General features: G+C 46.8%; 1 protein-coding gene across 2 annotated transcripts in view; it reads right to left on the reverse strand.

The window, feature by feature from the left end:
* Nucleotides 1–1,360: 1,360 nt before the first annotated feature.
* The window catches only part of Entrep1 (endosomal transmembrane epsin interactor 1), a 64,359-nt gene continuing 43,074 nt past the window's right edge, over nt 1,361–22,645 (reverse strand). The window contains exons 3-11 of one of the 2 annotated variants that reach the window (XM_075973737.1): nt 22,085–22,195; nt 17,359–17,487; nt 15,232–15,339; nt 14,809–14,942; nt 9,519–9,648; nt 9,317–9,398; nt 7,807–7,959; nt 5,117–5,409; nt 1,361–2,212 (exon numbers count right to left, since the gene is read on the reverse strand). In XM_075973737.1, the coding sequence (XP_075829852.1) occupies nt 2,006–2,212; nt 5,117–5,409; nt 7,807–7,959; nt 9,317–9,398; nt 9,519–9,648; nt 14,809–14,942; nt 15,232–15,339; nt 17,359–17,487; nt 22,085–22,195 (1,347 nt within the window). In that variant the 3' untranslated portion in view covers nt 1,361–2,005. The remainder of the gene's footprint in view (nt 2,213–5,116; nt 5,410–7,806; nt 7,960–9,316; nt 9,399–9,518; nt 9,649–14,808; nt 14,943–15,231; nt 15,340–17,358; nt 17,488–22,084; nt 22,196–22,645) is intronic. The other variant, XM_075973738.1, reaches the window with a different exon arrangement.

Genomic DNA, 22,645 nt, shown 5'->3' on the forward strand with positions numbered 1-22,645 from the left:
GGCAGAGGTAGTAAGAACAGAAATTGCCCTCTTGGAAGTCACTGTCACTCTCCACTCAGGTGGCTCACTCGGGCACAGTCAGCCAGACCCAGCCTTGTCATGGCCCTTCATTTCTAGATGTTTCCACAGCCCACTTCCCACCACAGTTCAGTGACCCCTGGGCTCAATCCAGTTCTCACTCTGGCATGAGGGGCAGATGTGGAGCCGGGGGAGGAGGGTGGGAGTCCCACGAGCCAAGCGGGAAGCTCAACAATGTTCTTACAGAAAGGGGACACACCAGTACTGCTCCCTGGGAAGTGGAGACAGGGATGGGTGGCTGAGTTCGACCACCTTCCTGTGAATGTCAGCTCTGCCCCTTGGCTTCTGTGTGACCTTGGCAAGTTACACAATATTATTATCCTATAAAATGGAGAGGAGACAGTAGCAGCTCCCACCCAACAGGCTGTCATGAGCATCAAATAAGAATTTAACAACCTCATCACAGTACTGAGGGGGGCCCAGAAAGAATCAGTGCGCACCTCCCAGGCAGCCTTAGTCCAGCCCCTTGCTTTCTCTCCTATCTACATTAACTCTTTCCCGAGAAGCATGGTGATCTTTTAAAACTCCGGTCAATCTTATCTTTCTTGTGATAGAAACATCCACAGTATCTCACTGTTAGCATAGAACACGGTTTGCCGGGCTCCCATCCAACTATCCTTCGGTACACATCTGTGGTCACTAGTCTGCTCGGCCTTCTATCTCTGCCTGGAACAAAGGAATACCTGGTCCTCAAAGTCATGACCAGCTCAAATATCATTTCCTCAAAGATGTTTCCCCTAACTCCCCTCTTACTTCTTAGCACTAATCCTATCAGTAATTGCTTTATTGATTTTCTGTTCAGGGCCGTGCTAGAATGCAGGGCCACGGCGCCACACAACCTAGCGTTTGTAAAATCCAGCGCAGGGCTTGTCTAATGTGTTATCTGTGACTTTCAGGTACTGTGGAAATCAATCCAGCGCAGGGCTTGTCTAATGTGTTATCTGTGACTTTCAGGTACTGTGGAAATCAAACTAGTTTGGTGGGCCTTAGAGCACTCTGAACACCACATCCCCAAACTCCAAACCCCCTAAGACAGTGGTTCTCAACCTGTGGGTCGTGACTCTGATAAACCTCTAGCTCCAAAACAAATATTTTCCATTATGATTCGTAACAGTAGCAAAATTACAGTTATGAAGTAGCAACAGAAATAATGTTATGGTTAGGGATCAGCACAACGTGAGGAACTGTGTTAAGAGGTCGCAGCATTAGGAAGGGTGAGAACCACTGCTCTATGGGTTAAGGCTTTGTACAACTGAGTGCACACAAATCCTCCACACGGAGCCCAGAGTTCCAAAGCCAACACTTTATTCTTGCTTCTCCCTTAAGTGTTCTAGTTTGCAAGCCTGAATAAACGGAATCAACCATAGCCCTCCCCCTTAATGCCCTTCATGAAAAATCACCGCTTAGCAGGTCTCCTATCCTTCCTAAAGACGGGGTTGGAGGGTAACCCAGAGGAGGCTGGAGGACCGCAGTCACATGAGGTTAATCATCGTGTCTCCTGCCAGCTCCTCTCACCGAGCAAGCGGCCAGAGGCCGCAGGCAGCTATAAATAGCCCAGCAGCTCTCCCCTTACAGCAAGGGAATGAACTTGACATCAACAAGAGCCATAAGGGGTGAGGCAGGCAAAGACTCTTGAGCCTGCTTTTGGCTCACCCAGTGCATGCCCCGATGGGGATGCTGCAAGATGCAGCAGACAGAGGCTCCCTGCCTTCACTTCCAACTGGGAGCACACAGACAGGAAGGGACCTACTTCACCCGAGTTCACCTCAGCGCCCTTGTCAGCAAAAACAGGAGCCAAAGAACAGGAATAAGTATTCTCCCAAGGACCCCTGTTTTCAGGTTCCCAGGGGGACCCTCAGCTCCCAGACAGTAAACAGCACTGAGGAAGGACATCCTTCCTTTGGACTGGCTTTCCTTGTCACTCAGTTCACAGGACAGTCTCTCGAATGACGCCTATGAGGCTGTGTGGCCGCTCAGCTTCCGCTCGCTGCTGGGGCCTCCGCTCAGATCTAGGCCTTCCTGCCAGGGAGAAGGTGCTCAGATCTCCACAGCTGCGCAGGTGCAGCAGGCCCGGCTGTCTCCTCAAGGTCAGCACATGGGCCTGGGAAGTGCTGGGCTGTGGTGGGGCCATTATCTTTGGGAAAAGAAGAGAAGGAAAGAGGTTAGCCTCACTGGACTGACCTTCTGACCCAGCCCCTGTGACTGTCTGTGGGTTTTAATGCTTAGGTGCTTCAGAACAGAAAGGGGTGTTTTCCAAAATAGAATCTACTTAGAATTCTAAAAATGTTTTAGACTTTGCCTCTTCGGTAAGGTTTTGAAGAAATTCTAATTTTTTATTGTTTCAGCTGTACACAAGCCATCTATAATGGCTCAATGTTACTTTCTGGTTTTACTTTCAACATAGTTCTCTTGATATTTCTGCAGTATGCTGTGTTCCAAGTCAGTGACTCCTAGTGGCAGAGAGGGATGTGGGTAGTGAAGCTTGTTCAGAATATCAAGTCCCACCTGCCACCTACTCTGACAGTGTACATGGAAGCTTGGTGTGTGTGTGTGTGTGTGTGTGTGTGTGTACATGCGTGTGTGGAGTACACTCTCAGTGTGTAGGACAGAGACATTCAGTGTTTTCCTCTACCAATCTCCACCTTATTTTTTTGGAGAGAGTCTCGCACTGTACCTGATGCTGGCTATTTTGGTTAGACTGGGTAACCAACGAGCCCCCAGGATCTGCCAAAGTTGCAGGCTGGTGCCACTATGCCTTGTTTTTATGTAGATATTGAGGATCCAAACACTGGTCCCCAGGCATGCACAGCAAACAGTTCTGCCCACTGAGCCATCTCCCCAGCTCCAAGTTTGGGATTTTTTAACAAGAAGCAGGTGGTCCCAACACAGAAGTACTGGTCTGGATCGGGTAAAGAGTTTATGAAATGTCAGTTAAGATGAGCGATGCTTCCAATGGATCTGATCCCTCGGATAAACTGCATAAAAAGCAGGGCACTGTCTGTGAAAGCCGGAGAACGGCCCTGCTGCCGGGCCGGTCTTTAATGTGCCACATAACTTTAAACACATAACTGTATGACTTCTCCAAAATGCAGAAATGCAGATTATTTCTCATCCAACTAGGATCGATGAGGGAGGACTGGCCAGCTGACAGATCTGTGCAAAATTGAACTGTCTTGTCGCTATGGTGTGCAACACTGTTAGTACCTTGGGAGAGAATCAGGAGTCTCACTGCCAACAAACCTCACAGGACAAGCATCCCAAAGCACGCTGTTTCAGTCTGATTTTTCAAGGTCATTAAACATTCAATACCCACAAAAGCTGTGACATTAAACTTTTCTAACACTCTGTTAATTATATTCACCTATAAGGCCTGTTCCTGGCTCCTAATTAAGAAGACAATTGACTGTACTCTTTATCAAATTTGACTATTATAAGACAAGTGTTATTTTTTTTTAACTGGGGGTGAATAAAATGGATCTAAAGAAAGTGTGAAAAGCTGAGTAGAGTTGGAAATAAAATATACTCTTTCATTGTCCTTGCCTCCTTTTGACTGGGGAGGGATGTGGCACTGATACCCCATGTGGGGTTCAGAAGCAAAAGCCCTCAGCTGATGACCCAGAATCTGTAACAATAGCCTCTGTACTCAAACTTCCAACTAATCTAGGGCAAAAGATGCGGTAAACAGGAGCTTGCTAGTGCCTGTTTTTCCTGCACACCAGAGCTAACTTTTAGGGACAGAGACTGGAGAGAAGGGCAGACCGAGCGCCTGGTGGACTTTCTGCCATCGAGAAACAATGTCAAATGCTTGCTCCTGTTTGTGGGCTCTGGGGCCAGGCAGGGGAAGAGGCGGGAATGACAGTGGGAGCATCTCAGAGATGGCAGCCTGACCCGGGGCCACTGACTGACCACTCTTGAAGAGCGAGCTGCAGGAGGGTATGGAAGCCAAGTCTCCTCCTCTAATCAGATCGTTCTTTTCCATGGGCTCCTGGGGAACTGGGAGAGGCTCTGACTTTAAGTTTTGGTATATAAATGAATGAACAGATGGATGAATAGATGGATGGATGGATGGATGGATGGATGGATGGATGGATGGATGGATAGATGGATAGATGGATGAATAGATGGATGGACGGATGGATGGATGGATGGATGGATGGATGGATGGATGGATGGATGGATGAGGCCAGTGAGTGGAAAGGAGGAGCAGAAAGGAAAGTGAAGAGATAAAGTGTTCAAATTCACCTGGAATGGTGAAGTAGTGATTACACTAAAAACCAGCCCAACTCAGCATAAGGCACGTTCGTTGGGCACTCTGAGGGCAAAGGCACAGAGCAGGTAACACTGGGCATTGCGGTGTACTGTGTCCACAGCATCTACCCCACTGACCCAGAAGAATGAGTAAATAGCCAAACGGTAACAGCAGCTCCCAGAGGGGTAAAGAGACGGTTCTTGCTGGGAGGAAATTCCACTTACCTGAAGATACAGGGCTGGAGACTACCCCGCCTAACCCTCCCCTTTAAAGACGGGAAACCCAAGGCCCAAATGGATTCCATCCATGCCTAGCTTTGTCTTTTCCCAGGGCGGCTTCAGTTAAGGAGCCTTTTACTTTTTAATCTATGGAACGAAAGGTATTCATTCCTCTAAGTCCTGTCAGATAACTTGTCTGGCCCAGAAACTCATAGGCACCTGAACAGCTGCTAGAACCTTGCCAATCTTGAGAGTCTGTCATCATCTTTAAGGGCGGAGAAAACACCACATCCTGGGCTGCCCCGCACTGAGGAAATCATAAACGGGGTGAACTCCATAGTGCCCAGATCTGTTGCTTTCTACCAGGCACGGTTCTGCCTTCCAGAAAATGGGGTTCTGTTCCCTTGGCCAAGACACTGCGGGAAAAGAACAAAGCCCAGAAGGAAAGCTCTGTAGTTTCCTCTCTTGTGACATAACCCCACCACCAGGTCCCGAGAGACTGTAATCACGGACTTCAGCCACCGTAGACACCGGTTATTGGAAGCACGCCTGATATTGATCATAACAGTACCTGTTCTAGGAAACTGGCACTTGTGATGGCTTCCTCCATGTGCTCCTCATCAGACTTCAGAACGGATTTTATGTTCTCTACAAGTTCATGGATGTCCGGAGTCATGCTGCAGGAGGACTGCTCCAGGAACCTGGCCACTAGCAGTTTGGTGTCTATGTAAGACCTGTAATCTATCAAAGAACGGGGCCTGCCTCGTGATGCCCTTGGTCGCGCACCTCTCCTCAGAGTCACCGCAGCCAGCTCTAGCCTCCTTTCTGTCTGAGTTGCAGCTTCGCAGCTGAGCACCGGAGCAGCTGTGAACAGAGGTAAATAACAAGTTACCATTGGCCAAGCCCCCTCCGAACACTAGCCATAAATTCCAGTGTAGACCGTGACATCTAGCAGGTATCCGAGGTCATGCATGTATGTCTCACCTTCATCTTGAAGAAGGAAAGAAAGGAAGGACAATGAAACCTACACAAGCCTATTGTGTGAAGCGTACTTCCAATAGGCTATGTCCTGAGATGCTGGACCACAGCACATAAACATTCCCAAGGTGAAGACGGATGACACAGCACAGAATTCACGGTGCAAGCCACAGTGGAGTGTGTTTCGTGGGGTACGGCAAGAAGATAGGAATGGATGGATGGCCAAGCAGAAGAAACACGGCGGACCAAAAAAAGAATGTCGGGGATATAAAAGATACAGAATGGTCAAAGAGAGGAGGGGCTGATGGGAGACTTGTAGGATGGGCAGAATGTTTCCTGCCACGGTACCTCTGTCCTGAACATCCTCAAGGGCACTGTACTGACTTCTATTACCAAGGCTCACACCACAGCTAGGAGGCAGACCTATGGCTATTACATAAAACGAGGGTGCAGAAAGTTACATCACTCCAGAAGGCAAGAGAAGGTCTAAAAATCCACTGCAGGTTCTAATTTCCGAAGGTGCCTCCATCGATAAAGGTATAAAGACTGGCAGGAAGCTGCTTCACCATGAATGGGGTGAAGAAATGAATCCTCAGATCTGATCGCCGTGTGTCCAGAAGCCACCATCAGCCTTCAGCGCACACACTGTCAACCTGGATCTGTAAAGGCCTCATAAGTGGGGATTTAGATACTGAGGGAAGCAGGAAGCAGAGGAAGGAAGGGCAGGTGGAAGAAAGGAAGGCTTCCTTTTCCTCTGGAGAAAGGTAACAGGAGTTCTGAACCAGGGGTAGAACTGTCCTTCCAGCTTGCCAAGTGCATGTTATAGACAACGTGTCTTCCAAACACCCAGAAACACAGGCTAAAGCTGTGGGGTGACTGAGTGGGGTTCACACTCTCTCACTGAAGGCAACTTGGTGCCTTCCCCAACAAAATAAACCAAAGGGGTAGATAATGTCCCTTCCTCCACAGGACTGCAGAAGGTAAAGGGGGTCGAGGAAGGACTCCATTTGCTGTGCCCACAGTGAAGTGCTCCTGGAAGCTGGAACACAGCCAGCTCGAAGACTCAACTTGCCAGGTAGGATACAGGAGATCCACAATGAAGGTGGGTTTGGAACCAGAGGCCAGGCTGCCAAGCCTACTGGTTTGCAGAGGCTCACAGCTAGTCTCAGGAGGTGGGGCTTCCTTCCCTCCTGGAAGCTGCTGCAGAGACAAGAGAAGTGTCCTCTGTGGCTTCCATATGGTCAGTCCAGAGCTGTGACAAATGACACTCACTGTCAGAGGGACAGAGAGACCACAAGGGCCAGACAGAACCCAAGAAAGCAAGGTTAGAGGCGGTCCAATTACCTGCACAGAGTTCCCGAAGAACAGAAACTAACTGCTAGACTAACTCCCCAAAGAGGCCCTGCTGGCTGAATTTTACAAAAGCTGTTCACTTTATTCCTTTGTTTTCTTTATTTTTATATACTGTTCTCTAAAGAGAGGTGTTTATAGACATTAAGGTATTCATATAGTCAAAAAAGGCTCAGCGGTATTATTTTGAAAATTTCAAGTTACTCAACATCTATTTATACTCAAGCAAACCCCAAAACAAAGAGGGAGGGAGATAAAATACGTGAACGTGTTTTACTATATCCAAAGTTTAAAAACACGGTTAGATCTCAATAATTAAGACTACTCAAACACAGTAAAAAAAAAAAAAAGTAACACAAGATCATGGAGCCAAAGAGTAAAGACATATGCCCCTTGACTGGTTCTCGCAGGCTGCCAGCAGCTAGCAATCAGGATTGCTTTACATAATAATCTTGCAGTTATGCCCAGCACAGCAACATGTACAACCAAATGCTATTGCCAATGACTTCAGGAACACACTCTACCAGCCGAAAACGAAGTTCCGGGGCTGGTAAGATGGCTCCTCAGCTAAAGGCACTTGCCTCCCACATGTCTGAGTCGAGTCCCCAGAACCCACGTGGTAGAAGGGAACTCGCCCATACAGGTTGTTTCTCCGTCCTCCATCTATGTGCCATCGCGCACCCACCCTCCCCTGGAACACACAAATGAATGATTCTTTTCTAATTTTAAAGACATACCACATGTATTTTCCAAATGTGAAACATAGAACATCTTATTTTCCCGTGGCCTCTTAACCTCCCTCAAGATACTGTTTAAATTTGCTGGACTCTCAGCGAGAGCCACCTGATTGGACCTGGTCCCTCCGACCAAGACTTAGCACCAATCAAATAAACACAGTAGTCTATCTACCAAGGACCTGGGGAATGACATCACCTCTCTCCTCTGACTGGTGAAGCAAAGGGTCGCTCTTCGACCTTGTCCTCAGAGGTGGGAGGGCCCGCCGGCTTCTGGGAGGTTGCACCAGGTTGGAAAGAGGAGTTGGCGCAGGTGTGTTTTCTTCACCAGCTGTGTTAGGAAGGACCCCACCTGATTTAAAAATAAAAATAAAAGAAACACGTTATTTCAACAGCTGCAGCCTTCAAAATGTTGGCCAGGAAACACCTGCGGGCCCAAACCTGCCAAGGCAACAGTAATAAAATTAATAACATTTATTTAGGCTGGTGGCCCAGTCAGATTTTCATTCCCAGCACCATGGCAAAACCTTCATCTCCAGATCACCCTGCTGCACTTAAAACAAGCAAACGTGGACAACTATAAAACCAAAGGGAAAAGTTAAGAAGCCATGCGAGCACACCAGTTTGGTTTGTTCCCTAGCGGTGTTCAGAATCTTTCTCACTGGGGCATCCTGATGCAGCCTCGGGGAGCACCTGAGCTTCTCACAGCACCTGGCTCTTCAGGGAGGCGCTACCTACATGGGTGGGGAGGGTGCTACCCAAAGCTAGCATGTGCCCATCTGCCTGGCCCAAGGCACACCCAGGTTGGGACACTCTCGACAATCCAGCAAAGGAGCCAGCGGCTGTAAAATGAAGTAGAAAATCACACTAGATCTGGATGGTCCCTGCTCAGGAAACGCAGCTACATCAACTGGAAAGCTGAGGTTCTGGCTGGAAAAGTCCTTGTTGTAAATAAATAAGAACCACAAGCATGCTTAAGGGGGAGAAAATGCTGTTTTATAATCCTTCCTAAGGTAGGGTTGTAGCTCAGTGGCAGGGGCCCAGTCTGCCCCCTCCCAAGGGTAAGGGGAACAGAAAAACGCTCCAAGAGCACTGCTGAGAAGCTGCCTGCATCGGAAATGGCAGAAAGTCGATCCATTAGTAATTGTCATCTGCAGCTTTGTGCCAGTGGGCAGTTCTCTAGGCCATCTAAAACCTCCCCAAAGACAGAAAGCTGGAACAACTGTGTCCTTAAATTACAAGCATAGATGTAAATTGACTCTCGCATGGGCCACAGGGCTAAAAAATTCTAATTGCCTGGGCAGTAAAAGCCTTGGCTGTAAATGACAGGGCGAACACACACGGCAAGACATGAAACTTGTGTTCCTTCGAAGGAGCCCAGCTCGTTTCCACAGAACAAAAACATAGATGAAGAAACACAGGAATCATAAACTAACCTCTACTCTAGTCCCTGGGTTCCTAAGGATAGCGTGATTATTCACAAGAGATTTTGTGTTTGTCTTTATTTCAGTATATTTTTTCTTCTTCCCGTTCACATTTTAGGTCTCACTTCTAAGCCCTAAGCGTTGACAGGATTCGGGCCCTGACAAGAGGATGTGGGCTGAATCATTTGCTCCAAGAATACCTTACCTCCATCAAAATACTGATCAGAACATGGACTCGATGTTCTAATCTACTGATTTAGGACTTAGGACAGTGAAGACACGCACTACCTTGAGTTGTTTGTGTGCAAACTGGCTCCAGTGGGCTCGCAGCAGCTTCTGGTCCTTCTGGCATTTGGAATGAAGACTCCTATATCACAAAGGAAGAGAGAAAGATATTTATTGTTTTTATGATGTTCAAGTCACTGCTCAGAGGACCCCCAATAAACTCCTCAGATGATGGAAGGCCACCTGTTTCCTCTAGACATACCTGCTCCTGGTCGATCTGGCTCACCACAGCTTCATACGGAGGTGGGGGATCCAGAGGGCAGAACACTTCCACACCCTTGATCCGTGCTCCATAGATATGTGGCAGTGGGATGACGTCAGGACCAACCATCCTAGAAAAAAGCACCTGGGCATCAGGAGGTGCGCTCTGCACAATAGCTCCTACAAATGGACCCTCTGCCTTTGCCCCTGGGCTGGGAGGAAAACCACTCACGGCGGCTCAGTCCAGAAGAGGACTAGCCATCCAAGCTGTCTGTAGGGTGTCCTTAGGCAAGTGACAGAGTATAAAATTAAATGCCTTTTTTTCTTTTAAGTACACCAGGGAAAACACAAACAATAGTCCATAGCAACAGAAAACATGGGTGACCGCCAGGCTCTGGGGGAAGGGGACTGGGGGCCGACTGTTTATGTTTGGTGTTTCCTTAGAACGAGAAAGAGGTAGTGGTTGCACAATGCGGTGGATATGCTGAAGACCACTGAGTCATAACAGTCAAAGCAGCTAAGGATGAGAGACATCTTGGTTCTCTCCTGCATTAGTCTACAGAAAATGCTGCTTGCCTTGGTCTCCTTAATGTCTGATTCATGAGAGGACTTCACTGCTAATTATTTAAGAGGGATTCATTTCAAACAAAAGTTGACCAATGCCACAGCTTAAAGCCAAAACAGGCACCAACAGAAAGAACCACAAAGTGACTCCCACATCTTCCTCAGGAAGGTATTCCACACTCCCGGGCTAATGATGCGCTGTGCCAGGTGTGAGGGACTAGGTAAAATTTAAAAACCGAGTCATAGGAATGACAGTGAAAGAGGTGGGTTCAGGCTGGCGTTTTCTTTCTCTCTTAACTCGATCTAGCAAATGTGGCTGAGTTGACAAAAAAACAAAAATCTGCATTCCTTTGGAATGTGGACACCCCACTCCCAACAACAACGCTACAGCGAACTGACAACTGCGGCCGAGAAACGCTGAGAGCCTCACAATCACCAAGATATGGAGGCTGACTTGAGACAGTTACTCTCTGTGATGTGAACACGCCTGAACCAGCTGCTGGTTTCCCGTTAATCTCTCCTGGCGCTCCACCTCCTCCCCCAACCCATCCTGCCGGCATCTGCTATTTCACTCTGTTCTTCATCACCCTTCTCTTGCTCCAACACTTCCGCTCTCTAAGTGGGGATGAGTGGGGTTCCTTAGGAGGCAGCATCCGCTACACTTAGCAAGGCAAATGTATGATGCCTCCACTTTATAGAATTACTCAGTGTTCCTTTCCCAGTGCCTTTCTCCCAGCTAAGTTAGGTGCTTTTCCCTTTAATTACGTCTTAAGGAGTAGTCTCTTTGATGTTTGTAGAGGGCACACGGTCCCTGCGCTCACAGACAAGCACTAGGGAACCCAGAAATGTTAAACATGCAGGGCTGTCTCTTTAAAGGAAGAGATGGATGACCAGTGAATGGAGGTGGTTAGAAGCCTTGGTGACCCCTGTGCTATCTGTATGACCACGGCCACATCTGGCTCCCCCAGACTCTTACAAACACCACTGGAGATGGCTAATAGCTTCCTTAGTTAGGGTTTTATTGCTGTGAAGAGACACCACGACAACTCTTTAACTGGGGCTGGCTTACAGTTTCAGAGGTTCAGTCTGTTATCATCATGGCAGAAGCATGGCAGCATGCAGGCAGACTCAGTGCTAGAGAAGGAGCTGAGAGTTCTACGTCTTGATCCGCAGGCAGCAGAAGGAAACCGCTGGGCATAGTTAAAGCATATAAGGCCTCAGAGCTCACCTTTCAGTGACACACTTATTCCAACAAGGCCACACCTCCTAATAGTGCCATTCCCTATGGGCCAAGCATTCAAAAACATGAGTCTATGAGAGCCATTCCTAGTCAAACCACCACAATAGCCTTGGTGACCTCTACACTATCTATATGAGAGACCACACCAGATCATTTGCTCTAGCTATAGAACCCATCTAGGGGCTGGATAGATGGCTCTGGCTAAGAGAACTAGCTACTCTTCAAGAGAGCTTCAATTCAATCTCCAGCAATCACACGGAGTCTCACAATCATCTATAAAGAGATCCAATGCCCGCTTCTAGCATGCAGACATACATGCAGACAGAGCACTTACATACATAAATAAAACTTTAAAAAAAGAACCCATTTAGGGAAGAGCTGACTGTACTTTGAAAAAGTTTCAATGTAATTATACCTTAATCTCTACTGTGCACACAGGATTGTGTTACACCAGGGAATGGTTTCCAGATTGTACTAACTTCAATATGCCTAAAATAAACAGCCCAGGGTCAGACTCTAGAAGTTGGAACCAACACTGGCTACTGAGTCATGCCGAACAGACTTCCTTCTTGCCCCACGTGGATCAACACTCTCCTTGTCGTGGTGTTTGCAGAGACCCCCGCCCCCTGCTGCCCAACATACACACAGTTGTCTGTTGCTTTTCCTATAGTTGAGGGACACTTGACAGCAAAATAAAAAACAAAAACAAAACTCATTAGATTCCCTGCCAATAGTTACAGCAAATAATCAAAAGAAGAAAAGACACTAGAAAACAGGGAACTGGATTTTTGAAGTAATTAAAAAGTATAAAAAGGTTTAAAAAAAAGCAAAAACAAAGTACTCAGGCTGTACTAGAGAATGTAAACAAACAATCCACCCATAACAATGTCTGTTCTTGGAATATGAAAAAAAGAAAGGGGAATATTATGGAAGTTGGTGAAAAGAAAGACTCAAGGCCAGGTGCACTTGAGAGACTGATATTGAGGAGGAGAGACAGCAACTGGATTTAAAATTCATTTTATTCCTTGTGCCCATTTATGCTGCCCTGGAAGGGAAAAGTTAAGATTTTCTATTTGCACCTAACTTAGGAGGTTCCTGGGGTGGATGTTTAAAGTACCAAGCATCATTTTCACAAAGGAGTCCCATGAACGACTCTTCCTGGGCTGGCTGGAGGGTACTGTTATGAGTAGGCATTCTCCCAGGACAAGGACTTGGCGTGGATTTCATCCCAACTCTCCCATCCAGCTCATGCAGTTAAGACTCCAACTGCTGAGTGGCTCCAGGAAACTAGACCCTTCCTAGATTTAGTGGAGGAAGCCTAGCTGTTTGAATCAGGGAGGCCTACTTTCTCCCTAGAGGGCGGGCCAGTCTTCAGTCTTTAACGAGCACGACTCCTAGCATCATAGTTCTAGCACTTATAAACCTTTGCCCCTTGAGCAAAGACACAGGATTGCTGTACCCCTTGCCTGTAGCATGACTACCCCCAACACTGTTTTCCTGTCTGTTATGACAGTTTTTGGCATTCCCAACCCAGTGACTACCATTGTATCTACAGAGGTAAGGCACAGGATATCTCCAGGGACCAAAAGGTCAGGAGAGCAGGCTTTCACCTTAGATGCTAAACTACCACAGAATCTCTTCCAGAAGAAAACCCAGAAGTTGGGGAAGGCATTTTACACAATGTGATCACCAAACAAATGACTCTTACAATGGTTATGATGACCACTGTTGCTGCATTTTGATGGACCACACCTCAAAGTCAGTGCCGAAAGAAAGCCTCTCTCCAGGGAAGCCACTTCTTACATCACTTGGGCAAATAAGAGGTCATGGGAACCATGGTGGTTTGACTAGGAATGGCCTCCATAGGCTCAAAAATGCTTATTCCTCAGGGACTGGCACTACTTGAGAGGGATTAGGAGCTGTGGTCTTTTTGGAGTAGGTGTGGTCTTGTTGGAGGAAGTGTCATTGAGGTTGCTTTCTCTCTTCCTGCTGACTACAGATCCAGATGTAGAACCCTCATACCTCTCCAGCACCGTGTCTATCTGCCTGCCACCAGACTTCCCACAATGATGATGATGGACTGAACCTCTGAAACTGTAAGCCAGCCACAATTAAATGTTTTCCTTTATAAGAGTTGCCATGGTCATGGTGTCTCTTCACAACAATAGAACACTGACGAAGGTGGAGAGACAAAAGATTGTTATTTCCTGGAAAGCTATTTTCTCTGGGATCCTTTGTAACTCAGCCCTAGAAGAATCAGCTTGGGAGGTTCTAAAGCCAGAGATGGACCGCAGAGAGCATGTGTTTTATTGCTGTTCCTCTTTGACATCTGCAGTTCTCCTCTCATTTTCTGAAAGAATCAGAATCACCCCAGCCTGGCCCCTCATGCTCTGCGATGCCAGCAGGCCACTCTGCAAACAAAGACTTGCTCTTCTAGACCCAACATCGGACATCTGTCCACCCAGCTGATAGCTCCTCCCCCGGCTTCATGATCATCTCTGTCTCTGCCTGGGCAGGTGTTCCAGAAAGGGCAAGGTGAGACTCAAAGAACATTAGCAATGCCTAGAAGGGACCTATTTCAAATGCATCCATGGCTGTCCTCAACTCTAAATGTACTACAGATACTCAAAAATACACATGCCTGATCCCCAAACAACAAGCTAACGATGTTAATTTTTCCTGAAGACTCTTTTCCTTTAGGGTTTAGCCTTTAAACTCAGCATAACTTCTCTAGGGATGCCAGTGCTGACTTGGTAACCCAGCTGGCTATTCTGGGTTTGGGAAACCTCTAAGCACTAAATACTGTGGTCCCATCAGTCGCATTAGTGATCTAGACTGAGCTCCTGTCCTGGAAGCAAAGGAAATGGGCCTGACTCATTCTATAATCCAGCACGGCACTAAGCAAGCAGTAGAGGATCGATAGTGTTTGAGGAATGAATGAATAAATGAGATTATTCTCTAAAGGTCCAACTCTAAAAATCACTAACAACCAGACAAATGCATATTTCATTCTAGAAATAAATTTTAAAAAGCAGTCAAAATTTGAGCTGGAATTTGAAAATGGTATGCATTTTTTTTCTAAGCCAGGGAGATGCAATTAATATTTTTTTTCTTAGTGCCTGCAAAGAATTTCATGACTGTTGGGACCTGCTGATGATGTTATAATGAAACATCGATTTTACCTAACTGGGCACATTTCCAGGGCAACAGAAATTCTCAATCATGTCAAATTACAGCTGTTATCTCCCTGGGTGTCCATTTTCCCTAGGAAGCTAATGGAAATTGAAAAAGTATATCTCTGGGTCAAGGTTGGACTTATCTTTGGAGCCCTCTGGCTTATCAGAGAGAAACAAAAGGGAAGAGAACAACCCGCCAGGATAATCTGGATTTTGGAGAAAAAGTGGAGCTCAGGCTGAGCATTCCGGAGACCATACAAGTCTGAATGCGGACCGTACCAGGGAGACCCCAGCAGGCTTAAAAATGGTACCTGCGGTTCAGCCGCGGTGTGCAGGAGTAAAATGTGGCAAAGTAGGATGGGGGAGGCACGGGTGGCACGAAGTCATCTGGGTCTGGAATCCGTCCGTGCTCTTCCACTTCTTCTGCAGACATCTGGGATTCGTCCTAATCAAAGAGCATGTCAGGAGAAAAGCAATGGATCACACAGCAGGGATGGACAGCTGGGCCAAGACACCACACAGCGCTTCCACATGTATTAGGGGTGGACAGCGGGGCTGAGACACTGAACAGCGCTTCCACACACAGTAGGGATGGACAGTTAGGCCAAGACACTGCACAGCACTTCCACATGTGTTAGGGGTGGACAGCGGGGCCGAGACACTGAACAGCGCTTCCACACACAGTAGGGATGGACAGCTGGGCCAAGACACGCACAGCGCTTCCACACACTTACAATACATGGCCTCCTGCTGGCGAAGATCTGGAGGTAGCGCAGTGCCGCAGCCACCAAACACACTGTGGTGGTCAGGGCGTTCAAGGCACACAGGGCGAACAGAACTTTCTGGAAACAACAAGACCACTGATCAGAGAGTAGTGTAAAATCATACCAATAATAGCGCTGCCCAAGCTGGCAAGCTTCCAAGCAGACAATACCAGGGAGTTAGGTAGCATCTGACTTGTGGAAGTGCTGATGTAAATGCTGGCTAGTGTAACCCTCTGCCAGAATGGAGGTTATTGCTTCATTTTAAAACCTTTGTCGCTGGATGGTGGTAGCGCACACCTTTAATCCCAGCACTCGAGAGGCTGAGGAAGGCAGATCTCTGTGAGTTCGAGGCCAGCCTGGTCTACAAGAGCTAGCTCCAGGACTGGCTCCAAAGCTACAGAGAAACCCTGTCTGGGGGGGGGGGGTAGGAACCTTTGTAGTTCCAGCTACTTTGAAGACTAAGGGAGGAGGATCTTGAGTTCAAACCCAGACTGGGTAATACAAATACAGTAAGACTTCCTATACAAATAAACAAAAACAAAACCAACCTAGACTGGATACAGTGGGATACACCTGTAATTCCAGCACCCTGATGGCTTGAGGCAGGAGGATCAGGATCTGAGTTCCAGGTCAGACTCCAATTCAAAAAAATAAGTAATCTAACACACACACACACACACACACACACAAACCGGAAGTTCCCTGTCTCACAAAGGTCTAGTGTTACATACAGGGCAGTCAGACCTTCACGTTCACAAATTCAATGAACCCCAAATGGAAAACGATAAAAAAGAAAAAGGCTGTGCTGAACATGTGCAGATCCATTTTGTGTCATTTTTTTCTTAAATGATATAACAACTATTTGTAAAATACTTCGCAGTAGGGCCTGCCTCTAACAATGGCTCAAGCATACAGACGCGTGTGTGCAGGTTATATGCAAACCTATGCCATTTTATGGAAGGGTGTGACAGAGTTCAGTCTCCTCAGGGGTGCTGGTGCCAATCTCCCAGGGACTCAGAGGGACCAGCAAGAACAGTGAGAATCTTCTGTGACTGGTGCCCCGCCCCACCCCACCCCAGCACTTCCCGGCAGGAGGCAATCCACTTAATGTGAGGCCACTGCTTCTACTCTGGGAGCCACAGGCAGTGATGCCCCTCTCAGGCACCCAGCTACACATAGCGGGAACCAGGGGCAGCCAGCGGGTAAACAGGACTTCTTTCCTCAAAATAGCAGCAAGGGCAACACTGAAAGCTGCTGTGGCTACAGCCCCGGCTCCTTCAGGGGCTTTCCCCAGCTATGCCAGGCTTAGACCGCTCCAGATGACTCAGCTGCCAAATACGCAGAAGCCAAAGCAAGCGGGTCATTTTGTAAGTCCTGTACTGTACAGAGCTGGCAGCTCTGAAGAGTTCTCTCTCTGTGCTTCTCCCTCCTCCTCCTCTTCCTCCTCCTCGCCAAAACTAAAGCTCTAAAGAGAGCCAGTGGTGGCTGACTAACCCACAGTTAAGTGGTCACCGGATGATTCTGCCCCCCACTGCAACCAGGCTACAGTTACCTGGCTCCATCCTAAAAACTGATTTTGCATTTCTTTTTTACCCAAGTCTTTTGCGTGTTTTCCTAAATTTCTTTTAGTCTTTAAAGAGACAAAGATCTCAAGTGTCTCCTGTATTTTCTGGCTGGTCTTGGTCTAGGTGTCCTGAAACAACAGCATTCAACAAGTTCATGCAACTCCTTACAAAGGAACAACAATGCCAAGTGGATGTGCAACTAGGTTTTCCCGAAAGCTACGCCTTGGATGTGCATATAAACACACACCACCTATGGACACTTAGACTCCTTTACAATTTTTTTACAAGTTTATATTCTCTAACGCACTGAAATCTCTCCATACTTAAGATGCAATCTGTGGCCTTCTCTTTGCTCCATTCTGACTGTGTGTGTGTGTGTCGTTAGTGAGGGGCTGCTCAAACTTGCTTCTAGCAGTGTGACTATTAGAAAGCCATCGCTGAAAGGAAATATCTCAAAGAGCCTTCTTGCCCTGCTCCCCATGCCTCACCCCAGGCCCCTCCCGGGTGCATGTCTTGGTGGTGCCCGGCATACCTTAAGCAGAAGGTGGACAGCATTGCAAGGCTGAACTGGAAAGAGTTTCAAGGCATTTTCCTTGTCTGTGCATTTGGCTGGTTGAAATTCTTCACAACAGAAGCAGATCTTGCCTTCTCCTAAGTCCACCTGAAGGAAAGATGCAGAACAATGATTCTATTATGGGGGCAGGGGGGAGGACCCTCTTGCTACACCATATGGCACATGTCATACAGGATGTGATGTGTATGGTATCAGTCAAGATTTATTTTATTTTTAATTGAATGTGTATGTGTGCGTGCACGTGCAATGTCAAACAAACAAACAAAAAGGCCACTGGATCCCTAGGAGTCGAAGTGACAAGAAGATGTAAGCCACCCAAAGTGGGTGCTAAGAGATTAATTTGGGTCTTCCAGAAGGGGAAGACATGCTCTTAATGGCTGATCCATCTCTCCAGGCCCAAAGTTCATTCCTTATATATGCTACAAGGCAGGCCAACATGGGGCTCTGTTTGTCACATTCCTTTGGGGACTCAGAGTTGTGAAACATCCACCATCTCAGCGCTGTGGCACAAGTGACGTATCTAAGGGACAGGGAGCACAGAGTAAACGACCCTTAAAGCAGGAATGTCAGGTAAAATGTAGGGCGTCCAATGTGAGTTCAAACAATGGTCTAAAATAAAAGAATGTGTGCTGATAATAACAGAAAAGTCACTAGCAGTTCGTCAGAAATGCAAACTCGATTGAGTAGCCTATAATTTTACTAATCAGAGTAGTCGGGTTAGTGTTGCCTGTCACTTTAGCTCATAACTTAAGTGAATCACATAACTGACTTTGATTTCAAGAAGGCAAGAGAGTCCCAATCTACCTCAAGGGTAAGAAGCACAGGGTGATTCTGTGAACCATAGTCCTGGACCATGTAGAACAACCACCCCTGCTCATTCTCAATGCAGGCATAGGTTTTCAGTGAAGTGAAAATCAATGAGTAACCTTGAACACTCTTAATAAGGTACTCTGCAAACTTTGGCCACTTCCAAGTTATTCTTAAGCAAGCTGAGAAAATACATAACTCCTGGCTTGGGTAAATAAAACCCAAAACTACAGGACAGAGGCAATCTTTCTTTCTTGATCTACAGTCTAATCAGGTGAAGTTGGCGTTGCTTACCTTCTTCCTGGAAGGGAAGGTTATAGCTCATTTACTAATTGGTAATTTGGCAGCTCTCAACTCACTAACTGCAAACTCCTCTGGAATCCTCAAGGACTGTACAGTGAGTCTGAACTGTTAAAGTGAGGGAGGCTATTTTTCTAACTGACCTGATGTTCTTCATCTGTAGTTGCAGTACTGAGTTTCATAGTTTGGCAAAAATAAGAAAAAAATTTGGTTCTTCATATTGAAATTGAGTAGGAAACTAAAGGAAAAAATTCCCACTGTTGGAGTATGCACCATTTGGGGGAATCAGCTAGTATAGTTTATTTTTTCTTCTGAGGTAAAAATTGTATATAAACTAAGCTGGAGGGGTGTGCATGAATTTAATCCCATAATTTGGTCTCAAAGGCAGGTAGATCTCTGCAAAGACAGTCTGGTCTACAGAGTGAGTTCCAGGACAGCCAGGGCTACAAAGATAAACACTGTCTCGAAAAAACAAACAAACGAGACCAAAAAAATTAAATTAAAAAATTACATATACACAAATAGTAAGTATATCATTTGAGAAGTTTCAGCAGTATACTCATGCAACCCAGAGTCTTCTCAGCACCAGTGTAACCATCACATCCAAGAGCATCCTTCATGGCCCTGCTTCATCAGCCTCTGGCACCAGCTGTAACCATCACATCCAAGAGCATCCTTCATGGCCCTGCTTCATCAGCCTCTGGCTGCTTCCTCTCTGGGGACAACCACCATTCTTTTTGCTCCTATTAGTATGACCCTGTCTAAACCTCCATGGATTCTAACATTTTTTATGCTTCCTCATAAAACAATGTTTAAAAGGATGCATTATTATATCAGGAATTATATACATTCTGTCTCTGATAAAAAGAATGACATTCAGTCACTTGATGGGCTCTCTGATTATCTCCACAGTGCATTCCCATAACTCGGTGCTTCATGTTTTGCCTACTGACACCACAACTTCAGCAACATCCCCACACCTGAGACCCCCATGCACAGAGACACCGGGCTGTCTGTATTAGAATTTCCCCACCATTGTCTCAGTGTTGTGGAGAAGTCCCACTGTTGACATCAACGTTAGTTTCTCACCCTCTAAGTGAAAAGGACCACAGCCACTCCAACAGGCTCTCTTTCTAAGCTAGGCTCCACAGACGGGGCAGCCCTCCCACCTCTCGGCATCCCTTTGTCCTCCTCCTGCCTCACGTAAAGTTGTGATGCCTGAGCCAGCACCAACCACAGCACTGGGTGGTGACAAGTCAATCCTCCTGCAGATGACAACTAACTTATTCTGCTTCCCCCTCATGGGAACCGAACTGATTTCCACATGACTCAGAGTGGTTTCTATTTCTGGTCCTTGGTGCAAGCCTCCAGGCCTCAGGCAAAGACCCACATTCCATAGTTCCCTCTGACAGTGCTAGGAGTCACTTTACAAAGGGTCCCTTCCCCACCAGCCCATTCTTGCTGCTTAGTGAAGGGAGTCACAGGCTGGGGAGGGGGAGTTAGCAAGGCTGCAGTCTCCCACCAGTCAGTCAAGGACACGGGCACTTCTGCTGTCTGCAAGCTTCAGGGTGAACCCAGATAGATGGCAGGATTATCCAGTGGAGTGCAAACTAATCCCTTGAAACTTGAAAGTTTAATCATTACATGGTCATGAATGGCAACTACTGTTCCCATTGCCACAAGGAAGTCCCAGAGGCTCTGTGCAAATGACAGTACAACATTTTGTGTTCCTGTTCCTGCACCACCCTGGCCAACCGAACACCTACACCTTCATTTCTGATCCAGCTCTGCTCAGTATGGCTAAAGATCTGCTCTGATTTCTCTTCAAAGGCTTCAAGTCATCTCAAAAATACCTGTATAACATTCCCCAATTCCAGATGCTAAATTCCACCCTTCAATCTCGAAGTCATTACCTCGTGGTCAGAGTGTTTTATCACAGATGCTAACAAGTACAAGTCCCTTTCCTACTAATCAGCCTCAGACCTGAAAGGACTATGCGTCAGCTTCCTTTCTAGAACGACCACCACTGTGCTTCTCGTATTGGATTGAACATGTGTTTTCTATTTCACCTGACGACATCCGCATCATACCAACCGGTCGACCAGCTGCTGCTCATCACTGTCACTTGAACCAAAAGCTTTAGTGTTTGTTTTAAAATCTGCAAAGAGTGTGAGAAAGAATAACAGGTTTTGTGAGTGCCTGGGGAGCTTTCCTGATTGGGAAGGTTGTGGGTTTCACTGCAAGGGTTTGACCACAGTTTTTCTCATAATAAGTCAGCCTTCTTGGCTTGTATCCTCATCATGTCTATAAGGCAGATTGTAATGGGGTAGAATTCCAAATAAATAAGATTTATTATAACCCGTTAGGAGTCTACCCCTGCTGCTGTACTAAGTGAGACACTGATTATTAGAAGCTAGAAGCCCCCCACTTTTATGGTTTAGGTGCCCAGAAATCCCACTTCGGAGTAACATACCCAAGGGAACTGACAGCAGGACTGGGAAGAGACATTTGTGCGCCCCTGGTCACATCAGCTTTCTACATAATGGACAGAAGGAGGCAATGACCCAAGGATCCATCCGCTGATGACGGACAATGTGCATCATAGGTACGGACAATGGAGTATTATTCAAAAGGAAGAGAATTCTGACACACACTATACTGTGGCTATCCCTTGAGGATATTACCCACAAAAAGATAAAAACTGTGGGACTCTATTTATACAAACATCTTTAGAGTGTTCGAGCTGCTGAAACTATGGACTATTGGCAGCTGGGGAAGAGACGATGGAGAGACATGAAGATCTCTGGAGACTATCTGCACAGCAGTGTGACTGTATGTCACACTACTGAACTGTACATAGACCATGGTTAAAATGGGTTGTTTTATTAGCATTTTGCCACATTTATAAAAACTATTTGCTTGAGTTGTTTGGTTTTTGTTTGAGACAAGGCCTCTTTACACAGACCTGAGTATCCTGTAACAACTATGCAGACCAGGCTGGTCTTGAATTCACAGAGATCTGCCTGCCTCTGCCTCCTGAATGCTGGGATTGAAGGCATGCGCCACAATGTCGACTCTATAAAAACCCGTTTTAGTCAGAAATTCTGTAAATTTATAGCTGCTTGTCCACAAGTGTGAGATGCAGAAATCTCTGAAAATCATAGCCTCCTGCCCCAGATGCCACTTACATGCTCCGTAATAGACGGTCTATGCATCACCGTTCTCTTCCAAAATCAAAAAATCTCAAAGGCTGGCACAAGCTGGACTCAAAGCTTTCAGATAAAGGACCTTTGACCTGGGTTCTGGTGATACCCATTTTCTGCTCTCTAGATGAGGCGGGCACATGATTTGAGGAGACCTGATCCATCCGTCCCCTACCTAGCATCTGCCTCACACCGCTCTGGTCTGGCGCTGTGCTGACCACCAGCTACTCTCTGGTCTAATGGCCAACAACCGAGACAGACACCTAGCAGCAGGCTGCTCCTAGCTTATTTTTCCCAGTTTGTGCACCTTGCCCAACAGTGAGGCCGACAGTCTGGGCTCCGCCCCGTGTGCGCTGATGCTCTGGGATGCTTACCAGGTCACACCGGGGCACGCTGGACACAAACTGGGCTCCTTGACAGCCTAGGATGAATCCTGCGAGATTTAAGAGGATGCAGACCACGGAGAGCAGCACGAAAAGGTTCACCTGCAACGAGACAGAACAGGCGCTTAGGAAAGAACACGGCTAGACATGCAGATGGCCTCGTGTGCAGACACAAATGAAATGCAATCATTTATGCCAGACATTATTTTTCAGAAGGAAGCTTTAAGGAAAAACTCAAAACTTTAAGAAACAAAATGAAGTCATGTTTTAATTTTTTTTTTATATTCCTAAGTGCTGTGTGCTTTTCAGTCTTCACAATAATCTCAGGTTCCTATTTTCGTCCTCTTTGCAAATGTTTTTCCTCCTTGATCTTTTATCTGGATCTTACACTAGGCTCCAGATATTTCCTCCTTAGGCCATTCAGATTTTGCCTTGAGTTTTTCCAGTAACTGCAGGAAGCAGATGTGGAGCCCCTGGGTCTATGGGGACCCCAGGAACAGATCAGTAACTGCAGGAGGCAGATGTGGAGCCCCTGGGTCTATGGGGACCCCA

This window comes from Microtus pennsylvanicus, chromosome 5 (assembly GCF_037038515.1).
Source record: "Microtus pennsylvanicus isolate mMicPen1 chromosome 5, mMicPen1.hap1, whole genome shotgun sequence".
Taxonomy (NCBI): domain Eukaryota; kingdom Metazoa; phylum Chordata; class Mammalia; order Rodentia; family Cricetidae; genus Microtus; species Microtus pennsylvanicus.